Below are 27,665 nucleotides of genomic sequence, written 5' to 3'. Positions count from 1 at the left end.
AATACCTCAGAAATCAGGGGGGACAGTAAGTACAGCAGACTTCCGATAATCCGGCACCTTTTGGACCTAGGTGGTGCCGGATTATCCGATTTGCTGGAGAATCGGGAGGTCCGGTACAGCTGCATGGCTTAACAGCTGGCCAGGACACAATCTCCCTCCCTCTCCCCTCCCCTTCCCTCTTCGCATCTCCTCCCTGCTGTAACCTGAACCTCCTCTCCCTCCCCTCCCCTTTCCCCATCGCAAAACGCTCTTCTCTATACTGTAACACGATCTCCCCCCCCCCTCCAACCTTATGCTCCCTCTGGTTACAGCCAGCACGTGTGCTGAGCGACAGGCTTTTTAATCATCTGGTCAGGAGCGCTTGGCATTTTGATGCCAGAGTATCGGGAGTGCTGAACAGTTGGATGCCGGACTATCGGAGTTTTACTGTACTGGGACTTACCAGCACACGCTTGAGGCCACCAGGGTCCTGGGCAAGGTGAGGTAGCTCTGGGGCCCCTTGCAGAGATGGGGCCTCAGGCAGAAAGGTTGGGACTAAGGACCAGACGCCCCAAGCCAGCTCTTCATGGTGGCGATGGCAGCTAGGAGACCGGGACTCCAGTGGCAATTTGAAGGGCCCCAGTCTTCCACCTTCAGCCCCAGCTGCTGCTGCAATAGCAATGGCTGGGGCCCCCAGGCCTATTGAAATCACCAGACCCTGGGGGTAGCTGCCACTCTTGTTAGCGACTGTTGGCAGCCCTGCTAAACCCTACCGGTAGGGCCATTTATGGGTGGGGAGCAAAAGGGGTAGCGATCATCAGCTATGTATGGGCTGAGACCTGTGACGGCTTCTTGCTACAGGCCCGTACGTGGGGGGAGGGGGAGGAAGCACCCCCCATGATTCTTCAAGTGTGAGGCTGGGGCAGTGTGTTGCCTCCTCCCCCCGTGCTCCAGCTGCTGGGGAAAGCTGGGGCTGATTTCCCCCTCCCCACTTAGGAGTGAGGCTATGGGCAGGGCTGGGCCAAGAGAGAAGGGCAGCCACCAGCCCCTCCCACAGCTTGCACCCCTCCCCGGAAATTCCTGCGAACGGACCTGTGCCAGGATGCTGTAGCAGCCTGTGTTGGTCCACTTGAACCTCTGCTAGAAATTCCCAGGCATGGTTTGAAAAAGACCTCTCTGGGCCTCTCCAAAGCAGCATCCACGCTTCAACTTTCTGCTTCACCGACAGAAAAGGATGCATATTGATGTGCCGGTTCATTTGCCCTCTGGTGGATGTAGGCTCTTACTGCACCCGCAATTTTAATCACCTCCTCGCTGGATATTCCATGTTGTTGTGATTTAGGAGGGCCCGATAGGGTATGTCTACATGACAGGTTCAACCTCTCTCATCCGGGACTCCCTGATCCGGCAGGACCGCAGATGTTGCTAGACCAGAGAATCCCAGCTGCGGAGGTTGAGAGCGGCTGGGAGCGAAGCAAGTTTGGTGGCAGTGCCCTGGGGGTAGAAAGCTGCCGCACAGCCGCTGCGGGAAACCCTGGGAGCAACTGTCTCACCGCCACCACACATGTGGTGCCGAGGGATCCCGGGAGCAGCTGCCCCACCACCGCCAGCATCACTGGGGAGTAATTCCTTTGGCCCTGGGGAAGAGCTATTTGGAAATAGCAGCAGTGAAGCAACCACATCACAGCTATTTTGAAATAGGTGGTGTTCCTTGTGAAATGAGGGGTTATTATTCCGGAATAAGAAACCGGTTATTTTGAAATACTTTTGAAATAACGGGCTGTCTGTGTGGACTCTCGCCTTGTTGTTTTGAAATAATGCTGTAGTATAGGCGTGCCCATACAGGGCACTAGGTTGGGCATCAGGTGACCTGGGCCCTATTCCCAACTCTGAAGATCACTGGCTTGGTGACACTAGGCAAACCTTCCCCTAGTCCTTTGCCCAGCTTTAGACTGAAAGCTCTTCAGGTCTAGGGCAGTCTTGCCTATCTCACTGAGCACAATAGGGTCTCTGGTGCAAATACTTACTGAGAGTTTACACGATTTTGCCTCACCTCATGGAGTGGAAACCCCTCCGGTAAATACCAGATGCTGAGGGCAACAGCCCTGTGTGTGGATGTTCTGTTTTCTGAGTTCAGCTGAGACTGTCAAGAACCACTGGCCTCCTCCCGATTGCACTAATTCCATGTTGTCCAATTAGATCTGAAGCCACTATAGCGAACTAGTCACATTATTCTGAAAATTTAAATGATTTTTGAAAGCCAACTAGTGGCTAGTATGTTGGACACCATGGCACCAATTCCTGGAAGACCCAGTCAGATTCAGGAAATCCTTGTGTTAGGCTCTGTACACGTAATTAGAGAAAAGAGGCCCCCAAGGGTGTGAGTGGAATCCATTACTTACTGGTAATGGGGGAAGACACGCAATAGCAGCTAAAATAGACCATGTGACCTCCTCCACATGGCTCCCCCTCACCCCAATGTTCTCCTCATCCCCTCCCTGTGATGTGACATCCACACACAACATTACACTAGCTTCGTACCATCAGGTCTATTCCAGTGAAGACTCAGAAAATTCATGGTGCTCTAATGTGAGTCATGATTTAATGCCCTAATTGATCAGTAGTTTTGTCTGAATGTAGCGTGTAATTTACATCAGCAGTAGCAGCTTAAGACAGACACCAAATAAATGGTTAGCAGTCTGTTACACAATACATGGGCTAATCCACATGTTCTCTGTGCAAGTTCTGGTTAAATTCCATTTAAATATTTTAAACAAATATTTTCTAGCACCTGCCACAGTTAAAGAGCTCTGGCCTGGTTCTCATTTTCCCCCAAGATACCTTTAGCACTGTAAATGTAGGACTATAACAGAGTTTAAAGAGAAGCTAGATAATTTCATGGAGGTTAGGTCCATAAAAGGCTATTAGCCAGGGGATAGAAATGGTGTCCCTGGCCTCTGTTTGTCAGAGGCTGGAGAAGGATGGCAGGAGACCAATCGCTTGATCATTGTCTTCGGTCCACCCTCTCTGGGGCACCTGGTGTTGGCCACTGTCGGCAGACAGGATACTGGGCTAGATGGACCTTTGGTCTGACCCAGTACGGCCGTTCTTATGTTCTTATGTTCACCCACTCTACAGCCACCTTATACTGCTTGAATTTTGTAAAGGGGCCTGGTTGTAGAGACTTATAGCTTGTAATTTTCCTCCTTATTTGGGAAGAATTTCCTCGAGTGCAGTTGCTGTTTGTAGACCAGACAGTTGGAGAAGGAGAAATTGTTTAACTACACTACATTTACATTTCAAAACAATCTCACTCTTTACAGAAATAATGTAGTACAAACAAATATGTAAAGAATTTACAGCTGATTAACACCTTGATGGAGCCTAAGCATACTTCCTTGCATTTTCTCTTTGGTTTAATATTTCATTGAAGGTAAGTAATAAGGAAGTGAGCGAGATTTTTAGGTATAGTAGTGATAATAGCTCCATTTGAAAAGCAAGGAATAAAATCAAAGTTTAACACATGGAAAAAGAATTAAATTGGTGGTAGTTTTTTTTTAAATGCCTAGCAAACAATGAAGAGTATTTTAAAGTTGTTTTATTAATAATACTTTCCACCTCCTTGCCTTGATTTTTTTTTATGACATGTCTGGCAGACACTGAAGCAATTGAGTTGCTGTCATGTGCCTTTCTTGAAATACGTGTATTAGTCACACAGCAGTTCTATGTTTAGCATATTTTAGTATATAATTAAATATGTCTGCTACTAAGCAACAAAGCATGGCAGAGGTTGATTGCGTTCTGTCACTTAGGTAGACAGAAGGGGGAAAATAATAATCACGTGCTCACCTTCCAGTCTTAATTGCACGCTAGCTACTTTGATATGTTGTGATACATGTTATTTCCTAAAGACAGAGGTGTAAATGGAGTGTGAGTAATTGCTGATGGAGTGACCACACCAATGGAGGTGATAGGATATCAGTGTTAAAATGTCATGCATTTGGGAGACTTTCCATTGATTTCAGGGAGCCTTGGGCCAGACGTTATAGGCACGCTTTTCATGCCTTCTGGCAATTGAATTTCCAAGACATGAAGCATAATGAAGTACCCAACTCTCATTTAGCTTTCGATAGGAGTTGGGTGCCTAAATGCTCTTTGTGCCTCTGAAAATCTCCTGGTTACTGTTTAAACCTTATTTATTTACACATTTTAGCATCTACTGTGTAACATTTCCTGGCTCCCCAACCCGCACAGGTTTCCCAGTAGGTTCTGTACCAGACAACAGGCAAAGGGTTGTATGTTTGTTTGAAAGCTCAGCAGTACATTTTATGCTATCTCGATATGACTTAATGTGGCGGCATGAGATGGTGTTTGTCAGTATGAATTTAGGATATCCACATTACTCATCAGTGAATTATGCTGGTAATCCCAAAAGCTCAGTAGGAACTTTATACCACACCATGCTTTCCTAGTACTGGGTCATGGAATGTTGGGCACCGAGTCTCGTTGCTGCAGGGGGATCAGGTGACCAGTGAAGGTGCTAAGGCAGTTGCCTGCCTGTCCTGGCAGCACAGATTGTGTTGTGCCTCAGAAGCAGATGGCAGCAGGCCTGGCTCCAAGGTGTGGGGGAGGGGAAGGACACAGGGCTCCATGTACTGCCTCTGCCCTGAGCACTAGCTCCACACTCCCTTTGGCTGGGAACCTGCTGCTGGCTGCTTCTGGGCACAATATGGTCTGGGGTACCAGGAGAGGCAGGAAGTCACCTTAGCACACCTGCTGCACTGCTGACTGGGAGCCGCTGCAGGTAAGCCCCTCCTGCCCTAGCCCTGACCCCTGTCAAAGCCAGAGCCCCCTCCTACACTCCAAAGTTCTCATCCTCAGCTCCACCCTGCAGACCACACTCTAGTCAAATTATGCTGGGTCGCGGATATCAACAATTTTCTTCAACTGGGTCATGAGGAAAAAGGTCTATTATAATTATATTTTCTGATAGCTGTTGTCCAATCCCTCTTTGAATCCAATAATTTAGAAAGATTCTCTGTCATCCCATGGCAATGAGTTCCACAGTTTAACAAAGCCAGTATTTTCTAAGGTTTTCTGTGTTACTCACATGGTCCGGAAAAATTATTTTGCAGATTTTAGATGCCAGCTTTAGTATACTCTATACAGACACAGAGACCATGAAACAAACCTTCTGCAGCCTCAGGCCTGAAGAGTCATTATTATACCATTAGTCCCTGTGCTAATGTAATTTTTTTGTCACCTAGCACAAGAATTGTGTGTAATCAGTTTTCACAGGACAGTTTTGTCCCTTGCAATGTGTGTCTAATTCGCGGCATAAAGACTCCTTTTCTGTACAAAAAGGTTGCCGTTTTGATGTGATTCTTAACCGGGGCACTGGCTGCTACAGAAGAACCAGAGAGAGATGCGATTGTTGAAGTATTGTTGAATGTGTGCACGGAGTGTGGTTTATGAGCAGCTTTGTGCTATCGTGAATTAGCAGCCTGCAAGAATGCAGATGTCTGACTTGCTGCTCGCTGGCAGGCAAGGAAGGATTGCAGCAGCATGTCTGGGAAGGGTCAGCCACCGTTTTCATCTACGCTGCCTGGGGGGAAACTTTCTCTGTCCATAGAGTGTGCTGGAGCGGCGCCTGCCACAGCTTCCTGTGCATGGAGAGGCAGGATGAGCTCTCCATTGTAGCGACAAATTGAAAGCCTTTGATATGGGAAGGTTGGTTCCTCTGCAAAAATTCAGTCCTGCCTCTTTGACAGTAGGGGCTGCTCCGGCACAGAAACCATTGTGTTCCCCTCTCTGTAGGTTCTGAATAATGGGGACATTCTGGATCATTTGGGCCCTTTCGTGGTTACAGGAAGCATCCTCTGCTTTGCTAAATGGCTCCGCGGGGCAGCTAATATACCTGATAAAACTCTTCGTGTTCAAGTGAGTTCAATGGCTATAAATGCAGTGCAAATACTCAAATTAACATTACGTTGACTAGAAATGCTAGAAATTAATTAGAAATACTGCATAGCTGGAGTCTTTTTTAATTTCCTTATCTTTAAGGTTTGCACACACACACATACTTCCTACATCTCTCTCACACGGGGAAGAGGGTGATAGGCCAGCCCAACCCAACTATCCTGACCCAATGCTCTCCACCCTCTCCCAGGACCTGGCTCTGCATCTTCTCAAAGCAACATGTGGGAAGGTGAACACAGACAAATTCATATTAGAAATACGGCACAGATATTTCACGATGAGGATGAGTCACCCTTGGAACAAGCTACGAAAGCGAGTGAGGGATTCTCCGTTTCTTGATGTCTTCTAATGAAGAGTAGAGGCCTTTCTTGTGTGTGCTTGGATCAAAACTCAGCTACTATGATACACAGGAGGGCTGGGAAATGCAGGGGTCAGATTTGATGCTCTAATGGTCTCTTCTGGCTTAAAGTCTATTAATTAATGACAAACTGAGTGTGGCACACAGAGCAGCCTCTAGGGCTTTGCTGTGCAGTTGGCTTGATCCCCAGACTCAATTGACATGAAGTGGGATGATCCAGGGGAAGCCACTCAAATACCCAAAGAGGCTGGCCAGGGTCAGGACACCAGCCTTACAAGGGAGGGGTTGGGGTGGCAGTGACATCACAAAGGCCTGTTACAGGACCTCAGCCTATTGGTGAAAGGCGATGGATCGGTGGTGACCTCATAGAGAGACCCTGACAACAGCCAGGCAGGACAGAGGTGCAAAGCAAGGGCAACCTCAGAGACTCCCGTGGCTTTGTAGCAATAAGGCTCCTTCCCAAGGTTTCTCCTTGGGGGCCAAGAGAGAACAAGGATTAAAGTACGTGAACATGAGGAACCTCGTTGGAGTTTTCTCCTTCCCTTCTACTGAGTTTGTAGTCCCTCTTTAGAAGGTAAAAGCCTCAGAGAAGATTGAAACCTGTTCAGTCTGATCCACCTGGTACCAGCTGAATTCTAGGCATAGAAATCACTAGGTTAAGGAGATATGATTTCCTTCCAAGGTATTTGTCCTGTAGAATCACTGGGGGCATTATTACTTTGTCGTTTTAGGTTTTCCTTTTCCTCCTTCCTGCCCTCTTCTCTTCTTCTCTTGCTTAATTCCTCCTTTTCCATTCTTCCCTGCCTCCGTCAAGGGTGTGTGTGAGGGGGAGGACTAGGCCCAAATGTAAGGGGACTGTTACCCCTTACTAAAACTCTGTGGGAGTTTTTTGGTTTGCCAGCTCCCAGTTTCAGAAGGGGAAGGGTTCATGAGACTGACAGACCCCAGAGACAATGGAAAGCAGCCAACACTCCAGCTCAGCCTGATTGACAGGTTGGACAGGCCAGTGAGGAAGGGGAGAGGCCAGGCCCCGTCCTCCCTGTGAGCTGGGATTGTTCTGGGTCTCTCTGAGCAAACAGAGAGCTGAGACACAGCCCAAGGAGTGCAAGCTGTGTGCTGAGGGGCAGTTTTTGCAGCAGCTGAGCCTGACACACACAGCTCAAGGAGCGCAGACCCTGTGTTGAGCAGCAGACTGGCAATGCTCAGAGAGCCAAAAGGAACAGAGAAACAACGCAAGAAGCTAGAGACAGGCCAAGCAGCACCCTGCAGCTGGATGTGGTGAGCAGCTGGGAACTGCAAAGTGTGGGGAGAGGCTCTGGACTGGGAGAGGGGTCTGGCCACTTAGAGCTTGAGGCTGTGTGGTCACTGCCAGAGCAAGCGTGTCCAGCCTGCAGCCCCTCCCCCCCCGACCCTCTGCAGCACATCCAAGGCCTCTAAGGGGCCTCTAAGGAAGAGACTGTGAACTGTCCTTACACTCTGCAGGCTGCTGTTTTGATGTCTCTGTGCTACAGAGCAGGGCTGTGTGTTCTCATTTAACCATTCTCATTTTTTTCTTATTCTATTCTCTTTAATCAGTTGATGTTTAATAAATTGTATTTGCTTTGAACCTTATGAAGTGATCACTGGGCCAAGAAGGCCTGCAGTGTAAAGAGAGCACCTCAGAGTGGGGACACCCTAACTCCTGCCCCTAGTGACTACAAGGTCGGGGATTAAGCCCCAGGAAACCTGGGCCCAGCCTTGTTGGGGTTTCAAGGGCTCTGCTACTCAGGAGAGTGGAGGGGGAGCTCTCAGGAACAGGGGAGCCGTGGGGTAAAGGAAGTGGGAGGGGGACTCAGATCCTTTCGCTGGTTCATTTCACCGGGGTGGCATAGAAGCCAGGAAAGTTCCCCACAATAGCGGGACCATTCCCCCGCTTACACAAAGCCCCCTACTAGAGGCTGGTGGCCTTCCGGCACCCTGACCAAGAGAGAAGAGCTGAAGATAGGTCTTCCAGGCAAACTAGAATGTCTACTTCTGCTGTAGCCAATCAGGGCCCAGTAAGCCAATATAAAAAAGGCTGCTGGGCTAGGGCCTGGCAGTTCCTTGCTGGAGCTCAATCCAGTCAAAACCAGCGATTGAGTGGGAAGTCAGTGGCACCTCAGACAGCTCAGAATGTGAGCTGGACTTCAGACCTGGCTGGCTGAAGAGCAACAGTGATAGACTGCAACAAATTCCAGAACCCTGGACAGTGTGTGGTGAGAACTTGACCTCAAAGCCCTGAGAGAGAGGGCTGGAAGGAGCAGCTTCTTAGGGAAGTGGCCCAGGGAGCAAGATAGAAGTGGACAGCATTGACACTTAGTGGACAACTGCTGCTTACAGAGTCCCTAGGCTAGGACCCAGAGGAGTGGATGGGTCTGGGTCCTCTAAACCCCCCAATAATAAAAAGGGGGATAAGAAGAAGCCTGGTCCCAGGCAACTGACCAGAAAGGCCATCTGGGACACCTCCACATTCAGAACCAGTAGCAGCGGAGGGGCTTGTGGATACATGCCTTTGGCCACAAAGGGGCACTCGCGAGAGTGGAGCCTTTTACAGTGTGTCATGGTGGCGGGGGGGAGGGGTTGCTGTCACTGTGGGAGGTCTTGGAATAGTGCTCAGAGACTTATCCCCTCCATGATGACCTGAGCCATCCTTTTGGACTTCTGCTGATTCCTCTCTGCCACCCAGCTCTCAGAGTCTCGATACTCACTGGCCGACCAGGTGGCTATTGACAGGGAAAACTCAGGTCCTTTTGTTCTCTTTTAAGACCAAATAAGTCACAAACAATCATGTGATCATGCTGCTTCTCTGCAATTGTTACCTCTGTGCAGTTCCTGATTGTCTCTAATGTTCCAGTTCTTCTCACATATTTGCTGAACAATGCCTATAACTATGAGCAATTGTTGGACTATAGCTCATTTGAGAGCACTTCAGTCTGATCAATCAGTGTGTCCAGAGGATCTGGCTTGGGGCAGGACATCAGCCTTGCAGGGAAAGGGTGGGGGTGGCCCTGACATCATAAAGGCCTGTTGCTCAGTCTAGTGGGGAAAGGCGGTAGGGAGGTGGTGACTTCACAGACCCTGACATCAGCCAGGCAGGACAGAGGTGCATGGCAGGGGCAACCTCAGAGATACCCCCTTATGGCTTTGTGATCTAGTATATATTTGAGAGAGTTTCTCTGATTGTTTGTCTGTTTGTTTGTCTGGGGACATTTCCCCTCCCCTGGATGTGCCCGCTGCAATGGCCATGGACAGATGCTTTTCACCTGGCCCCAAGCTACTGTGGTGAGAGAGGGCTGGGGTTGTCCTCTCACCCCAGGGCAGCCTGCAGACTGAACCCCTCATCCCCAGCCCTACCCCACAACAATGATTAAATGAAGAAAAGCAAAACCTATTTGGGTTAAGGACCCAAGCAATGCCGGACAAATCTTCTAGGCTGCTATACATTTGAGAGAGATCGTCTTTCTCTCTGTTTACAAATTCTTCTTAAACAGGAAGAGCCACAACCACCAAATTCGGTATACAGCAACGTAAGGGTTTGGTTGTGCCAGGAAAATGGAGTGTGCCTGGAATGGAATGGCTTCTCATAAAACCAAACAGAAAAGAGACAGAATCATTTGGCAGATGAAAGAGGGTAGCTGGGGACATGCCCCCCCCCCCAGTCTGGGACTGCCCCAGTCCTGAGCCTTCCACCCCCCAGGCGCCCGTTAGGCAGAGTTGGGGAGGGGGGGGTCTGAAACTCCCTCCCAATTCATGCAGAGATGTTGCTGGCCATTCCCCTTCATCAGGGAGCGAGGGGAAAGTACACAGCTTGTTGCATTCCCGACTCTTGCTGGAGAGTGGGCGTTTCCCCCGAATCCCATCCCCTGCCCAGAGTCCTTCCTCACCCTGACCCTGCTGGCCCAATGGGGTTATAACTGGGGTTATACTCTTGCACCCTCACACCTCATGTCCTGAGCCACTTCTCATCCTCCAATCCCAATTCCTGCCCCCATACTCCCAGGCCCCTGTCTTGAGCCCCTCATCACTTCAACCAAATAAAGGATATGCATTCTCCTTTTATTTTATTTTTAAATAATTGAGTTAAGGACCCAAGCAAGGCCAAGTAAATATGCTAGTATATCTCATAAACTAAGTTGATTGCTTAAAAGCTCTGTAAATAACAAAAGGCTGTTGACTGCATTTCCCTTGCGTTCCCCTTCAACCAAAATGACCACGGCCCTTCCTATTTTTCACATGCCTCGTGTAATGCATAACGTTTTCCGTGACTGTCAAGTCACTGAGACATGATGTTCATGCTATGTGGTGATATTAATCTTGTTTGTTATTATTCTGGTTGCTGGTGGTTATTCTTCAGTGATCATAAGCTGCCTTTAATGTGAATTTTTTATGAGCTCAAATGAGTCAAATTCATCCCGAGGGTAAGTAAGTATAAAATAGCTCCCCTTGATTTCACTGGGAGCTGCTCCTGCATATGCTACCTGGACTTGTCTCTACACAATATGAAAGGGACATACATTGCACCTATTTAACTCGCCCAAGGATTTTTGAACTTGTACAGGTTACACAGGTAAACTACCAACAGGCGTTGTTTTGGCCAACCTAAACCCAATGTGCAATTTACATCACTATGTACAACACAGCAGAATTTGACCAAGTATGTTTTATTGATATATAATGGTAAGTACATACATCTAGCTAGTTAAGGTAAATGTAACTCATCAGAATCATAGATGGAAGAAGTGAGGATAGGTGGTTTTGGAGGCCATATTGCTGCCAGTTCAGGCTTTCTGTCTACTATACGCTCTCTAATCTTTAGTCCAGTGTAGTTTCAAAAGTACCAAGTGACAGGACTTCAGTAGCTACTTAGATTATATTGTTGACTGTTTCTCATTGAAAGGAAGAGATTCTGTAATCTGACACTAGGTAATGATTGCTGGGTTCAAATTGTTTTTTCGATACATCATTACAGTAAAAGACCAATATATATATTAGGGATGTTAACAGGTAGCCGTGTAGTAAGTTACCTGGTACCTGGGTAGCAGCCCTCTGCCCATGGCCTACTGCAGACGGAGGGCTCCTCCACAGCCCCACAGGGCCCCTGCCTGGGGCTGTCAGCTCCTAGCCCAGGCAGTTCTCCCTTCCCCTGTGCTGGCAGGGACAGCAGCTCCACTCAGGGCCAGAAGCAGCTGGGATGAAGCTGTCTGTGGCGGGGTGGGGGAACCATCCCAGCCATGCTGGAGGAGTGCCCCTCACCCTCCTGCCGTCCTTTTAATCAGTTAACAGGTTAAACTTAATGTTTAACTGGTTAGCCAATTAAACAGGTTTTACATCGATCATGTATTTTTTCCCTCAATATATTCAAACCCCTAACATGGAAAGTAGCTTAAAACTGCTTACAAATCAGTGCTGCATAATGAATCATAGACATTTTACTTTTCTTTAGCTATGTCACATAGCATACTCTTGTTTGATCCAACAAATTTACAATCTGATAGAAAAGGGGTTGTTGGGTTTTTTGCACAAGTAACGAGTGCCATCTTCTATCATAAAGAGGCTTATAAATAGGAAATGTATTTATTTGCTACATCATCAAATCCAACTCCTTTTATACCCCTTACAGCCCTAATACTGCAGTCGTAACTCAAGAAACAAGTCTATTGACTCCAGTGATCTACCGGCAGACAGTGGAGAGATAGCCCTCTATAAACTCTATTGTAGAATACACCACAATCTGTACTCAGGTATGGAATGAAGGAAAAGGAATGGAAGATCTTCCATTAACTTCAGGGGGAGCAGTATGGTGCTCCGTATATTCTACTACATTCATGAGAGAATTCCAGTGACTGATGTTAATTATTTTGAGTTCTATCCAAGCGCTGGGAGCTATACCATCAAAATGTGGGCCCTATAAGCTTCTATTCCAAATCATACAAATGTAATAGGCATAACAGATCAGATGCCTAGAACAAACCCTCAAACAACCAAAATCCAAACTTCAGTGCTGACTTCATGCTATCTGAAATTATCTATTTGAAATCCAGCCCTGATCGCTAAAGTCTAGCTTTGCATGGTGCCTTCCAAGGGGCAGTATTGCCTCTATCTGATTCCACAGCTTTCAGTGAATCAGAAAGTCATCTTCTATTGTTGTCTTACATTCACTGGCCCATAGTTTGTATGCTCTTTCCAGGGTCTCTTCACTGATATCATTGAATATTTCTGCAAAATAAAAGATTTTTAGTTAATTTGGTATCTGGAGAAGCTGCTTCTCCTAACTCGCAGAAAGTGAGCAAACGCTCCTGAAACACCTTGTGAAGTGGTCAGGCCAGACGACTTACAAGACAGTAACACAGCGAGCAGGTGTATTAGCCTTAAAATCAACAAGTTCTTGTTTCCCTGGTAACCAAACAATGCTTATCCCAGCTTAATGAAGACACCTGGAGTCAATCAAGAACCTGCTAGAACCAGTTGAGGCAGGTTTGATTGGGAGTCAATCAAGGACTGGCTGAAACTGGTTGAAGTCTCCCCTCCCTTTTAGTCAGTTTAGTGGCATATCAGCAGTGGTGGGGGGAGGAGGATGCACGGTAGGAGACCAGGAACTGTAGAGACACTGTCAGGTACCAGGAGGGGACCCTGCAGATACTGACGTGAGGGGCAGAAAGCTCATGGCTTAGAATCGCAATTGAAGATAGATGCCTCCCTCTCAAGGCTGGTGACAGACGTCACCAGGCCCTGAGCAACGTGAGGGGGTGCCTGGCTCTTGGCTCCTTGAAAAGAGTGGGGCTTCTGGCAGAAGGGGCACGGCTGGGGCTAGCCCCTCCCCCAGCTCTCAGCGCTGCCAGGACTGCATCGAGTGGCGATTTAAAGAGCTCAAGTCTCCAGCTACTGCTGTGGTAGCGGTGGCGATGGCATCCCAGAGCCCTGGGCCTCTTTAAATCAGTAGACCCCAAGGAAACTGCCCCCTTTGCCCCCTCTGTTGGTGGCCCTGCTCCCTCCAGTCTCAGTCAGGTGTCCTAAGCCACTGCCGCCCCCTCCCCCATCTACGGTGTTGTTTTTAGCAGCATAGAGAGTCCTCTGTCTGCCAGAACCTGTCACTGACACATGGAACAACTCTCTGCAGTGTGGAGACAGCCTCCCTGAGGCGTTCAGCTCCCTACACCCAGCGTCGACCTGGAGCGTGCTGCCTCCAGAGTAGACCTGGTGCCTAGATCTCCTTTGTGAATCTAGCCCACAGAGGTTCGGGCAGATGGAATTATTACAGGCTAGATGTAGCCTGATGTAGCACAAGCTGGCCCTATGGGCTGCTTTTTAGTTTGTTTTATTTCTATTTATGTGTGCATCGTCACTCTGTCCAGACATTAGTGTCATGGAGGATGTGTGCTATTTCGCTTTGAGGATATTAATTGCCCTCAAACACCAGCTCCCCTTTTCCAAGAGTTATTTCATAAGGTTTTCAAGTACCACAAAATAATTGTTACTATTCCTGCTTTTTTGTTTGTTTGTTTGTTTGTTTAAACAAACATAGCAGGCCCATGGACGCTGGGATGGTGGGGGGCTAAGGGGACAATTGCCTTCAGGCTGGGTGATTGAGGGGCCCAGGGGTTCCTGGCCACTGCTGTTACTAATGAGGCACTGGCGTCTGGAGCCCTGGGCCCTTTAAATTGCTCCTGGAGTGCTTCACTGGGAGCTCGGTGTGGCTCTGAGGCTGGCTGCTGTGGCCCCACCCCTTCTGCCCAAGGCTCCACCCACTCCATGGGTGTGGAGTGGGCCCCTCTGCTGCTCGGGAGCCTGTGGTGGCTGTCAGCCCCATTGCAGCACCGCTTTTGCATTATCCTGACATAAACACCCACTGTGCTTTATAATATGTTTGCTAAGTGAATTGGCCAAACTTCAGGCAACTTATTAGAGCACCATCTTGACATTCTGGTGGTCAGATGCAGGAACTGAATTCCCTCTGACCAGGGATAATACAATGCTAAAAGGTCAATTGAAGCTGTACACAGATGGCCGCAAACTGCAAGGCAGTCCCCTTGGCATGCTGTATTGTGTTCCCTGGGGGGGGAGGTGCGGTGGGGGTGGAACAGGGATTTTTTAATTTGAATGTGGCCAGGACAATTAAAAACAAAAAAAGTTTGAGCCAGTTCCAAGAGAAAAGTGATTAATATCCCCAAAGACTTTATTGTAACAACCTGCTCTAAAACCCCATAGAAAAACTCCCATTGAAGTTATACTCTCAGGCCAAAATTTTAAAAGGTGATACAGCACCTAGTGGAATATCTGAAAGGGCCTACGTGGTGGCACAGTGACTACGTCTAGACTGCAAGCCTCTTTCAAAAAAGAGCATCTAGCCTACAACCAGTACTTTGGAAAAAGCAAGTTGCTTTTTCAAAAGAGAGCACCCAGGCAGTCTGGATGCTCTCTTTCGAAAAAGCAATTTGCATTACATTGCGCCTTTTTTCGAAAGAGCACTTCTGAAAAAAGGCGTTCTTCCTCGTAAAACAAGGTTTTCCGCGGTCAAAAAAACTGCCACGTTCTTTCGAATTATTTTCGTAAGAATGCGGCAGCAGTCTAGACACAGGAGAAGGTTTTTTTTTTCTTTTTTCCAAAACCCCCCTGTAATCTAGACACACCCAATGAGTGTTAGGTGCCTTTTGGAAAATCACGCTAAGCAGCCATCACGTGCAATTTTTAAAAATCCCACCATTCGGGAGTGTGTCTGAGAGTTGCTCTCATATAGAAGCGGTGTGAAAACTCCTCCTTTCTCCTACGTCTAAGGGACAAGCATTAACTATGTTGCAGTACCTGCCATTCCAAGTCCACTTGGGAGAGGCATTCTCATCTGGCCTCCGCAGTGTTTCAGTCTTTCCACCAAGGCCTTCTTTATTAGATGCAAGTTGCAGTCCTCATGCCACACTGGGAGCTCCAAACCCTTCATGCATTGAATAATGTCAGCTTTTTCCTCTGTCGTTAAAAGCCCGTTTTCATGGGCCACGTAAGTCATAAATGCCATGTCGATGTTTACTGCTTCGCCATGCATCAGCGATGGTAAAACTTTCTGAAATGAAAGTAAAATTAGCTTTCCCCCCCCTTACAGTTACTAGTCTGATGAAAATGAGTATGTAGCTCTTAGTAGCAGAACTAGAGATTTGCTGGATGTCAGCATCCTCTCCATTTCTGGACAGGGAGAAAACATTCTCCAGGTGATTAACGGTTCATAAAATCTCCCACAGTGAGCTTGATTTTTGCTCCTGTTGATGGCAAGGGCTGAACTTTGAATGAGAGGGAGGGAAACACCTCAATTGAACCTTGAGGGACTGAGTCCCTATGCCCCACTTCTGAACAATAGTTTATCTACAGGAATAGAGTCTGTAAACTTAAACCACAGGTCCTTTGTGCCTCTGTGCAAATGAGGCAAACACTGGCTCAAAATTTCTAACCACTGAAATAGGGAACATGGACAAAGTTGAGAGGGGAAACTGAGGCACACAGCAAGGACATAATTTGCCCTGTGTTACACATCAGGTAGAGCTGGGACTAGACCCAAGATCTTCTGGCTTTTAGGCTGGTGTGCTATTCACTGGGTAATGCTGCCTCACAAGTATAATAAAAAACTAAAGACTTCTAAGAGCATTTTTCCAATGTGAAAAACGTGTTGCATTTTTCAACAGGAGATTGCACTATAAAATTCATGACGTACCATTTCTAGTTCTGGGCTTATCAGGTGACCAAAATCAACCAGTCTGTCCAGGTCATCCTCCCAGAGGTTTGGTGCGAGCTCCTCCAGCATTGTTTCTATGGCCAGTCTGGTTGTCTTGAGCGCTGCATCACCATGATTGACCAAACCGTTGTGAGACTGGAACTTTGTGTCCAGCATGTATTTCCCATGGCTCTTGAGAAGATCAAAAAGCCCTTTGTGTTTCATGAGTGCCATCTTGGATAAAGAATGAAAAGAAGTGGATTAAAAAAGGTGAATTGTTATATAAGCCTCTAATATACTGTAGGGAAAGTACATACTGAAACACAGCCTATCCCAGTGCATGCATGCCAATGAATGTTGACATGGACTGATTAGGTCTGTAGGCTACATAGAGACACAATCAGTGTAGAATGTCGTTCTATGGGTAAAACTTATGTTCAACGTGTTGTATGAAGAACCTTAGATTGTGGTATCTTCATTGTGTGGATAACATGCTGCTCTGTGGCCCCAGTTCAAGAGAGTCATTCCTGACTAGAGAGACTTTTCTGAATATCTATAGCCATCTCATACGGGGTCAGAGCTCCATGAGTTGTCTGAGATGCAAACAGGGCTGAGGTTGTGTCCAGTAGGGGGTGAGAAGCCACTGGACAACATGGCGGAGATTGCAGCCACATCCCAATGGCTGAGGTAAATTTGCTCTTGGTCAACCCTGGGGCTGTGTCTAGACTGGCAAGCTTTTCCTCAAAATCATCTGCTTTTGCGGAAAAACTTGCCAGCTGTCTACACTGGCCGCTTGAATTTCCGCAAGAACAATGACGATCTCATGTAAGATCGTCAGTGTTCTTGCAGAAATACTGTGCTGCTCCCGTTCAGGTAAAAGCCCTCTTGCGCAAATCATTTGCGCAAGAGGGCCAGTGTAGACAGCACAGTATTGTTTCGCGCAAAAAAGCCCCGATGGCTAAAATGGCGATTGGGGCTTTTTTGCGCAAAAGCGCGTCTAGATTGGCACGGACGCTTTTCCGCAAAAAGTGCTTTTGCGGAAAAGCATCTGTGCCAATCTAGACGCTCTTTTCCAAAAATGCTTTTAACGGAAAACTTTTCCATTAAAAGCATTTCCAGAAAATCATGCCAGTGTAGACGTAGCCTGGATGTCTTGTTGTATTACTGGTTGCTCCTAGCTGTCCAAATACAGGTGCTTTGTAAAGGACTTTTCCATTTGTGCCAGGTAAACAGGTTAAGGCCTGTTAGATGAGATGCTGGACTTCTCCAGGATCATCAATACCTTTTCTCCAGGTTTATTTTTTAAAGAAAATTGAGTGCAAGTGAGTGTGGGATGATATAGTGGGTTTGGGAAGAGTTTTTAGATTTCTGGGCAATGGTTCAAATGATATAGGTTTTCCTAATATTGCATGCAGGCATTCAGGATGGATGCATATTTGATATATTTAAATATATACTTTGCACTACATTATATTGATAGATATCAAAGCTGTTTGCATGTGCAAGTTCAAGGGAGTAACTATAGTCTTACAAGAGCAGAATTTGTCCCAGGAAGACTGAGAATATCATTGATCAGCCAAACTTAATAGACATTTTGAACATTTGAGGTGTATATAAATGGCCTTGTAGAACGTGTCTTCAATTAGAAAATTAACTAACTTTCCTATTCTTCCCCCTGCTCTGAAAAAAACAAAAGGCTATCTTTACTCTTACTGGATGGTGATCCAAAGTATATAGAATTTAAAAAATAAAATAAAATAAAAGATTCTTGTAGTTTTTAATAAGTTTTGGATCAGCTCCATTATGAAAGAGTTTTCTTTCATCTGTTTGCTCTATGGTTGATATCTGACTCTTTTACATGTTATGTGTAGCTAAAAAAAACTATCAGGGGTCCCTAGAGGCTGGGCTAGGCACTCTTCTAGATTCTTAGAAGCCAAACAACTATACAATATGTGGCATGGCTAATAAATTATGAGATTTGGTTGGCTTTGGATGTAGAAAACATCTTTTCACAAAGCTACACACACACACACACACACACAGACACACACACGCGCGCGCGCAGAGGGAGCGCTGACTTATTATTAATCAATCAACATTGCCAAAGTACATCTGCATTCCAAAAAGTGGTACCTTTAAAATTTCACCAAGTCCATTGGAGATGTGTCGACGGGGAATAGTTTGGATGAAGGATCTGTCCAGAAAAGTAGCTACAGGAGGAGTATAGCCTCCAAGCTTGTTCTTGCACTGAAGGAAATTGACACCATTCTTTGCTCCCACACTGGCATCAACATAAGCCAAGAGGGTTGTTGGAACACGAATGTAAGGGGTGCGTCTTCTATACAGTGATGCGGCGAGGCCTACGATATCCAGGCAAACCCCTCCTCCAATTGCTATTATGGGTTCTTTACGCCTGTCAATGCCAAAGCTGTGAACTTCTTGCAAGATACTTAGGACCAGGTCCATGGATTTGGTTTCTTCAGTGGTAGGCAGGGAAAGGATTTTATAATGAACATTATTGGCTTCAAAGTACTTTCTCACTTTTGAGCCATAATATTCATCAACATTCTGATCCATTACAATAAAACGCCTCATTTCTCTTTCTCTGTTCATGGCCATGTCTAATTGCTGAGGATCTATGATGTGCCCAAAGAGAAGTGTACTATTGGCAGGTTCCAGAAGATTGCATGTTTCCACCACTTTGTAGCAGAAAGAGATAGGAGCTTCAATTGTCCAGGAAATCCCAATATCTGATACACTTTTGCCTCTGTCAGGGATTACAAAACATGGTGTGAGATGAGTGCATTAGGTACATTTGGTGTTGGAAAGAATTTTAAAATGAAGCAGCTAGTTTACGGGTTGAAATACGCATTATCTCATTAAAGCCAACGGTTACACCAAAACTAGTAAGATTTCAAATATTGGATTGATCTTTAAAATAGGCATATGGGGTGATCTTAGGAATTATAGAGTAGATGGCCTTGCACCAGGAAAAATGACTCTGATACTTAAAAATCAAATGAGTAAATATATAGGTGGATAACGATACAATATGGACTAACTAGTATGGCTTCTATCAAGGCCAATTGTTCCTGTTATATTCACTAGTCCAGGGGTTTTCAAACTATGGGTCATGACTCAATACTGGGTCGTGGAATGTCAGGCACTGGGTCTTGTTGCTGCAGGGTGATTGGTGTGCGTGTGCGTGCGCTAAGGCAGGCTTTCTGCCTGTCGTGGCACTGCAGACTGTGCTGTGCCCCAGAAGTGACCAGCAGCAGGCCTGGCTACAGGGGCTACATCTAGACTGTAGGCTTCCTGCGCAAGAAGCTTTTTGTGGAAGAGATTTTCTGGAAAAACGTCTTGCGCAACAGCACATCCACACTGCAAAAGTGTTATCGAAAAAGCAATGCACTTTTGCGAAAGAGAGCATCCAGACTGCATGGACGCTCTCTTGAAAGGAAACTCTGATTGCTATTTAGAGAATGGCCACCAGGGCACCTGTGCTTTTTTCAATTGCCTCTATTTGTGCAAAAAATCCCTGTTCCCCATCCATAGACTCCTTTTTGCACAAGAGCTCTTGCACAAAAAGGAGTTATTCCTTGTAGAAAGAGGAATACCTATTGCGCAAAAACCCTTCTGCTCTTTCAATTTTTTTGCGCAAAAATGCGCTTGAGGTGTGGATGCTTCACGAGTTTTTTGCAGAAAAACGGCTGTTTTTGTGCAAAAGCTCTGTAGTGTAGACCTAGCCTCGAGGAGGGTGATGGACACGCTCACAGGGCTCCATGCACTGCTTCTGCCCTGAGCTCTACCTCCACACTCCCTTTGGCTAGAACCTGCTGCTGGATGCTTCTGGGGCACAGCATGGTCTGCTGTGCCAGGAGAGGCAGGAATCCTGCCTTAGCATCCCCCGCTACACTGCTGACTGAGAGCTGCTCAAGGTGAGCTCCTCCTACCTCAGCCCTGACTCACCCCAAAAACTGAAGACCTCTCCTGCATCCCAAAGCTCTCATCCTCAGCCCTACCCCAGAGCCCACACTCTAGTCAAATTATGTTGGGTCGCAACAACAATTTTCTTCAGTTGGGTCATGAGGGAAAAAAAAGCTTGAAAACCGCTGGTCTTATAAGATGGTGGAGATGATAGTTCTAATTTCAAGAATCCTTTAACTAAGTTCCTTACATATGGCTGTGAAAGAGAGACCAATTTCCAAAACTGCAAAATGTATGAGCTTGGTAGTGTAGGGAGTAAGAAGGGCTCCGAGAAAATGTCCAGATGACACAATTATTTAGGTTAGTCAAGACTAGAGGAGGTTGTGAGGTGAGCTGATGGGAAAGTGGAGAGGCAGGGGCAATGTTCAGTGATCTGAAAATCTGGCCTACCATGTAGTGCAGGTGTGGGCAAGATACAGCTGCCTTTTGATCCGGCTCCGGCCTACCTACCGCACCCCTGCCTCCAGGTCAATTGAGACCCAGAGGCAAGGGAGTGTGCGATTTCTACTCCCCCTGCCAGGGATGCACAGCACCAGAGGGAACCGCTAGCTGTTCAAAATGGCTGGCAGTTCCCTCTCGGTGTTGCACGCCCACAGAGGAGCATGCAATATCTCCTCTGCCCACTCCGCACGCAGTGCCCAGAGGGAACCACCCCTTGTGTCTGAGGCCCCATCCCCATCTGCATAAGGCCACACCTCTTCTGGGGCTGGTCCGTGACTACTAAATGCATTGGTGAAGTGGTCCCCCTACAAACATTATTGCCCCCCTCCCCCGTTGTAGTGGCTCCCGATACGCCATGGGAGATGCTGAAGGAGCTGAGACCATTCCCTGATACTTAGAGCAGAAGCAGATGTGTGAGGGGCCCTGCCTTGGTGGGGAGATGAGATTGGAGGACAAGGACCATTTCACCCTGCCCCTAATATCTCTTGCTTCTCCGTGTGCACCAAGAAGTGGTCTCAGCTCCTGTGGTGTTGCCCCTATGCCTGCTGTGAGTCGGGACAAGGCCTTTAATGGCCACTCATTGGCAGCTCTGCCCTCCCCCCCTTTCTCCTCACTAGCCCATCAGGATGCATCTACGCAGCAAAGTTATTTCAGAATTACGGCTGCTGTTCTGAAATATCTATGTGAGTGTCTACACAGCAATTCAGCTATTTTGAAATAATTTTGAAATAACGAATGGCTTATTCCCACTTCCGTAAACCTCATTCTATGAAGAATAACACCTATTCTGAAACAGCTATTTCTAAATAAGGCATGTGTGGATGCTCCTCTCCTGCTATTTCGAAATAGCTCCTCACCAGGGCCATTCTAAGTTATTCCTCTTGGGGCTCTAAATCGAGATAGCCTGTCTACATTAGGGAAGCCTGCCTCGGACTCATTTTGAGGCTTCCCTGCAGTGTAAATGTTCTATTTCAAAATAAGTTATTTCGGCACAACTATTCCAGAATAGCTTATTCCGAAATAACTGGGCAGTGTAGACGTAGCCTCAGATAGCAAGCAGCATAGTGGTCTGGGCTGGGGCTGGGCCAGATGACCAGTGCTGTCTCCTCACTGGTCCACTCGCTGCAAGCAGCTGAATGAGCTGTTTTTTCCAACAGCGGGGATGCAGAGGTGGACTATCCCATTTCAGTGGTGAAAGAATTATGATTTAGGGCTAATTTCATTATTTCAGTGCCGTACTTGAAATCGTGCTTTACCCAGGGATTTATTTCTAGAACTTGCCTTTCTGCAATGAAATAGCAGAGATTTCCCAGTAGAGGGTAGTGTCTTACTGATGCTGGTTCCTCAGTCTGCCACAGCCTACCTTTGGTGATTTTCAGGACAGAGGTCAAAGCTTTTTTGGCCCAATCAAGCCTTGAATTAGGGTTGGAAAAATGTATTTTCCACAAAATATCTCTAAAGTAATGAAATGTTTTCCCCCAGAAATTTTTTATATTTTGCCAAGATGAAACAAAATTGCTGATTAAATTAGAAATTTGTTGATTACATTATTATTTTTTCTTTTTTGCGTTCCCCCTTCTACTCCTTTGTCCTATTTTTATAGCAATAAAAATAGCAGAAAAGAAGGGAAATAGAGAAACAAAAGTAGCTGAATTGAAACCTAATTTTTTGTTTCATTTTGATGAAAAATGTATTATTTTTGCCAAAAAATTGCTGAAAAATTTAGAACAGTTCGGAGATATTTTAAACTGAAATTTCTTCATTGAAAATATTTCAGCCACATCTACTATTTCATAATTTGTTTTTTTATAGAGGAACAGTTATTGCTTTTGCCCCATTTATATTCTTTCAGTGAGAACAGAAGTTAGCTCTAAAATGAAACCTACCTTATTAAATTGGATTATAACACAGGGAAAGATTTCCAAAAGGGGTTTAGTAGGACTTGGCGATTTTTTTTCAGCAAATAATAAATTCATTTAAAAAATTGCTTTGATGAGGGGTGGGATGAGAGTGGGAAGCACCTAAACTATTCATGAATTCAGATCAGATGAATAGTCTCAGGTAGCAAAAGGAAATTTTCATTTTCAAAAAAGTCAAAATAGTTTTGACCATTTCAGGACAAAATCATTTGATTTTTCATTTCGTGATGATACTGGGTTTAGAAACTGAGCTCTATGCACTTTTTTAAAAAAAATATTTTGTGTTGGAAAAAGCCCCGGAAAGGAAATAAAACGCAAATTAGAAAAAAAAAATCTTTTAGGTTTTTTTATTTAGTTTCATTTCAGGTGTTTTTTTAAAATCCAAAACCTTTTCTTTCTCTCCACCTTCCATCTTGTCACTTCAGCAAGAACACCAAAACAAATTCAAGTTTGATTTGAAACCAACCTAATCTTTACCCCAGATTTTTTTATTTGATGCCTGAAGAGACAAATCAATGATTTGTATTATTCAGAGGCCTATGAAAGTAAAAAGATGCTTGGAGGGATTTCCAAGGGGTAATTCTACACTGCAAAATACCCACAAAAATCCAAACGCCATGGCAACAAATTTAGAGACTGGGTCAAGTGACTTGATCACATGCTATATGGCTAGAAATAGTAGTGTAGACGTTGTGTCTACATCTACAGAGAGTGTAGACTAGCTGGAGCCCAGACTCTAAACCAGAGATGGTGAACCTATGGCCCAGGGGCTGGATGTAGTCCCCAGCTTGCCTGGATCTGGCCCCTGAGGCGCGGGGCTCTCCTCCTAGAATTAGGAACCCGGGTTGATGCTCCAGCGCTGTGGCCCCTTTCCCACCAAGATCCTGCACCTCCACTTTGCTCTTGCACCCTACTCCCCACTCTTTCCTGCCACCCTCAGCCTGCTCCTTCACCCTACCCTCCTCCCAGACCCATCAGCCCTCAACTCATTCCTGCACTGCACCCTCCCTCCCAGACTTCACACCCCAAGCCTGCTTCCCGGAAGCCCCCTCCCACATGCTGAACCCCTCATTTTGACCCTACCCCAGAATCTAAGGGGGTCCACAAAATCCACTAGTCTGGACCCTCTAGCTCTGGTGTGCAAGGGGGAATGTGAGAAGTGTCTTTCTGCTTCCTAGAGGTTTTTTCCTCACTTTTGTGTAGCCCCTGACTGGTTGTTTTTTTGGGGGAGGGGGTGTCAGCAGGTCCGGACTCAAAAAAGGCCCCCCACGCACACACAGAGGTCTCTGTGCCCCACAAGCCCAAGTCAACTGACCTGAGCTCTGAGACTTGTTCCTGCGATTTTTTTTGCTGTGTAGATGTACCCCAAAACACCTAAACTCATATCAACAAAGGCATTTAGGCACCTGATTCCCACTGCAGTCAATGGGAGAAAGGCATCTAAATACCTTTAATTATGTGGACCATAAATGCCTAACTTCTCCTGAAGTCCAAGGGCATTAGGTATGTAGATGTTTTTCAAATTAGGGACCTTTCTGCCGCTCCAGGGATGTAAACACCAGTTAAAATCTGGCTTTACATGGCTTAGTACCATTTTCAAAACTCATGGGCTACGTCTAGACTGGCACGATTTTCCGCAAATGCTTTTAACGGAAAAGCTTTTCCGTTAAAAGCATTTGCGGAAAAGAGCGTCTAGATTGGCACGGATGCTTTTGCGCAAAAGCATCCATGGCCAATCTAGACGTGCTTTTGCACAAATCGGGGCTTTTTTTGCACAATTGGGGCTTTTTTGTACAAAACAAATCTGAGCTGTCTACACTGGCCCTTTTGCGCAAAAGCTTTTGCGCAAAAGGACTTTTGCCCGAACGGGAGCAGCATAGTATTTCCGCAAGAAGCACTGATTTCTTACATGAGATCGTCCGTGTTCTTGCGGAAATTCAAGCAGCCAGTGTAGACAGCTGGCAAGTTTTTCCGCGAAAGCAGCTGCTTTTGCGGAAAAACTTGCCAATCTAGACACAGCCATGATGTTTATGCTTTGCTGTGGCTATTATTCTGTCCTTGTTTAATCTAATACAGTAAAAAAAAAAGTTTTATTCATAGAAAATAAGCTCAATCAAATAAATACATTTCAGAGATTATTACTATGAGAGTTTATCTTTGAAGCTTTGCCCACTAAAGACATGGTGTGGTTTTGGATGTCAGTTACATTATAGGAATCTGTGGTAAGCATGATCTGGGAAATTGTCACTGTGGGGATTGATCTTCTGGGGGTTGATTTAGTGTTAGTGGGTCTAGTAAAGACCCACTAAATCATTGCTCATTGCTCTCTCATTGCTTCTGGTACTTCCCCGAATTGAGAAGTGCAAGTGGAGTTGACGGCAAAGTTTCTCTCATCGAACCCCCAACAGCGGAGATGCGGTGGTAACTTGATCTAAGGTATGTCGACTCCAGCTATGCTATTCACATAGCTAGAGCTGCATACGTTAGTTCGACATTGCCCCCTAGTGTACGCCTGGCCTTAGAAGTCAAAGGTAACTTTAGTCATGTGGCCGATGGGCAGGGAAGGAGAGAGCCTGGTATGAATTGCAGAATGCCCATGAAGTAGAACCCAAACCTGCCATTTGCTAGTCGAAATTTTATATCAGCAATATTTTATGGACTGGGCCTTCAGTCAATTAATGATGTTACTGACCGAGAGTCTAATCCTGAAATTAGCTCTGCACAAGCAGACTTCTGTGCTTGCCTAGAGCTCCACTGAATTCAATCCAAATCTGCCTGTGCAGTGTCTGCTCCAGAAATAGGACTTTTTTTTTACCTGTTCCAGCTGAAGACAATGTCTAAACTCCAATCAAATTCATTGGAAGAAGGATTGGACTCAGGGATGATAGGGGAAAAAAAGACACGGCAAATATTGAAAAACTTCTGATATGCAGCAAATACACAACTCCCCCATATTTGTGAGTATCCCACTAATATGCAATAGTAAAAAGAAGCTCTGTATTCTGTTGAAAGAAGACCCTCCTGCAATCCAAGGTTAATTAATTAGGGAGACATTTCTGAAGAGAACTGTGTTTGGCCTTATGGGAAAACTTATCAGATGTTCCATGACCCTTTTCTGAGGCTGCCAGGGGAGGAGTACTTTCCTTGAAGTTTATGACAGATGCATTCTGAGTTTTGATCGTGTCAGTGATTTTAGTACCTTTGTATTTGTTTTTCCAAGCTATGTGTTTCATTACCCATTTCTGTAAGTGTCTGTTACACTCCCCTTTTTGTACACAAAGATTATGTCTATGCACTGACTGAACCCTATTGCAAAAAATCCCCAGCGTTCTTTAAATGCTCCTCAGACATTTTAAGAAAGCTTCCAAGCTTCAGTGGAGATAAATACACAAAAGTGTGAAAAATTCAGTGTGTGGGAGGTAACAAGCTCCCCTTTAACTCACATCACGTGTACCTAGGTGTACAACACACACATGATTTGTGAAGTGGTACTTGTACACACAAAAATGGGTCGTGAAAGATATTTATGCCTTCTTGTTAAGTTTGTTAACTCATCACAGTTTCCAGTTGCATAAGCTTGACATATCTCTAAGTTTCCCCCTTGAGAAGGATAATGTACCATGGCTAATCCAGACCAGATTGACGGCAGGTTTGTCATCAGATATTTTCAAGTATTAGCACAAATATTTATACTTACATTTTAGCCTTTGAGACGGTTATCTTATCGTCGGAGTTGCATATGGCTTCCCCCTTCTTGATCCGAGACCAAGTGCTCTTGACCCGCACTAGCTGAAAATCAATCTGTCTGGGATTCTCAGGCATGACTATTGAGTCATTTTTGGCTACAATCTCTTCAGAGACCGGCATCTTTCCAGTAGCTGAAGTCTCTATCTCAAGAGATCTCACCCAAGTGTGTGCCTTCCAGTGACTTTTAAAGGCTCTAGTTTGACCATAGTTGGGAAGAGGAGGTCCCATCTACTCCTCACCTGCAGGTAGTGTGTCTGTGTGTGTGGGGAGGAAATTACAAAACTAGTGTTATCTAATGTGAAGACATGAGTCAGAGGTGTTCACCTCATCCAAAGACACATGTGGGATCCACGCTGGCATTTTATAATCAGTTTTATAATGCTCAGAAAATAACAATACAAATCCAAAAATTAGCTCCTTATTTGATGCCCTGCAGTGAAATGGGTGTTATGAAAGACAAATATTTTATCTGACACTTCAGTATCCTTGCAGGAACTCCTTTATAGGGTAGGGCCTCTGATTAATCTGATTGCTAGCCACATGTTGTGTGCAAGAGGCAAAGAGGGATCACAAGTAGCAATGGTGTGTAGTGTTATGCAGGCTATGTAGACCACCTTAAAAGTTCTCCTTGCAGCGTGCCAGTGGAAACACAAGGGGACAGTGTCAAGACTACCCTTTAATGCTAACAAATCACGATTGCCCACAGTGTTGTTCTTGTGAGATCAAATCGTGACTGGAGTCAATTCCAGTTTTTCATGGATCCTGAAATCCATGTCATGCCCCGTGTAGCATTGTTGTTATGGTGACATTACATCAAAATGAGTGGTGGCCTCTGTTGGCCGGTGGCCGGGGCAGTGAGTGGTCTGTGAGCCCTATTAAACACCTGAGACTTCAACTGCTAGGGCAGGGTCCCTTCACAGCAGGCAGCCAGGAAGGCTGATGGGTGCCCCAGAGTTTTACACCAGAGTCTTTAGCTGCTAGGACGGGGTCCCTTCGCAGCAGGCAACCAGGGGAAGCTGACAGGTGCCCCAAGTGTCTGCCCTGTGGAGGCGGCAGAGCCCCAACGCTCAGCTCTTGCTGCGTTTACCCCTTGACCAGCTATGATTCTTTGGATTGTGTCTGGTTCTGTTACAGCAACTGAAGGAGTCAGGCTAAAGCTTAAACAGTTACTATTTTATTGTTACAAGGCAAGCTTAGCTGTTAAATGTTACTGCTGTGTTACAGATAATACGGCCACTACAAAAGGACAAGACAGAAATTGCTCTAAAAAGTCAGTTACAGGTGCCATGAAACCCTTTTGGTTCTCTGAGCTCTTATTAAATGCGTGCAAAAAAAAAAAAAAAAAGACACCTAGCAGGTATATTCTTACCCTTGCAATCCTTACTCTAGCGAAGCCAGGTTCCTCTCAATCCTAATGGGAAGCAGTCAGTACGAGACTAAGGCGTCCCTAAAGTCTCATGGATCCAAGACCGCCTGACCAGCAGGTATGTGGGTAGATCTCCAATTAGAGTAGGCCACAGGGCCCTACTTTATACCCCTGTGG

The 27,665-nt window shown here is 45.9% G+C and overlaps 2 protein-coding genes across 2 annotated transcripts in view; one reads left to right on the top strand and one right to left on the bottom strand.

The window, feature by feature from the left end:
- Positions 1 to 4,474: 4,474 nt before the first annotated feature.
- The window catches only part of LOC102457357 (uncharacterized), an 86,319-nt gene continuing 63,128 nt past the window's right edge, over positions 4,475 to 27,665 (top strand). Inside the window, exon 1 of the mRNA XM_089781255.1 lies at positions 4,475 to 4,783. The gene's annotated coding sequence lies outside the window, so the exon portion shown is untranslated. The remainder of the gene's footprint in view (positions 4,784 to 27,665) is intronic.
- Positions 12,168 to 26,333, bottom strand: LOC102457108 (uncharacterized). The gene is made up of 5 exons (XM_006120054.4): positions 26,073 to 26,333; positions 18,162 to 18,795; positions 16,029 to 16,262; positions 15,134 to 15,386; positions 12,168 to 12,550 (listed from the first exon to the last, which is right to left on the bottom strand). The coding sequence occupies exons 1-5, from the start codon at positions 26,240 to 26,242 to the stop codon at positions 12,450 to 12,452; spliced, it is 1,392 nt and encodes a 463-aa protein (XP_006120116.1). The 5' UTR covers positions 26,243 to 26,333; the 3' UTR covers positions 12,168 to 12,449.

This window comes from Pelodiscus sinensis, chromosome 11 (genome assembly GCF_052426305.1).
Source record: "Pelodiscus sinensis isolate ZL-2025 chromosome 11, ASM5242630v1, whole genome shotgun sequence".
Lineage (NCBI taxonomy): Eukaryota > Metazoa > Chordata > Testudines > Trionychidae > Pelodiscus > Pelodiscus sinensis.
This window is presented reverse-complemented; position numbering and strand designations above follow the sequence as displayed.

Bases quoted from the DNA above. Each gene is read 5' to 3' on its own strand.
- LOC102457108 (XM_006120054.4), bottom strand. From the start codon at position 26,242: ATGCCGGTCTCTGAAGAGATTGTAGCCAAAAATGACTCAATAGTCATG. The intron at 18,796-26,072 runs GTAAGTATAAAT...AATCCCTGACAG, and splicing joins ACCGTCTCAAAGGCTAAAAT to AGGCAAAAGTGTATCAGATA. The intron at 16,263-18,161 runs GTACCACTTTTT...TCTTTATCCAAG, and splicing joins GACTTGGTGAAATTTTAAAG to ATGGCACTCATGAAACACAA.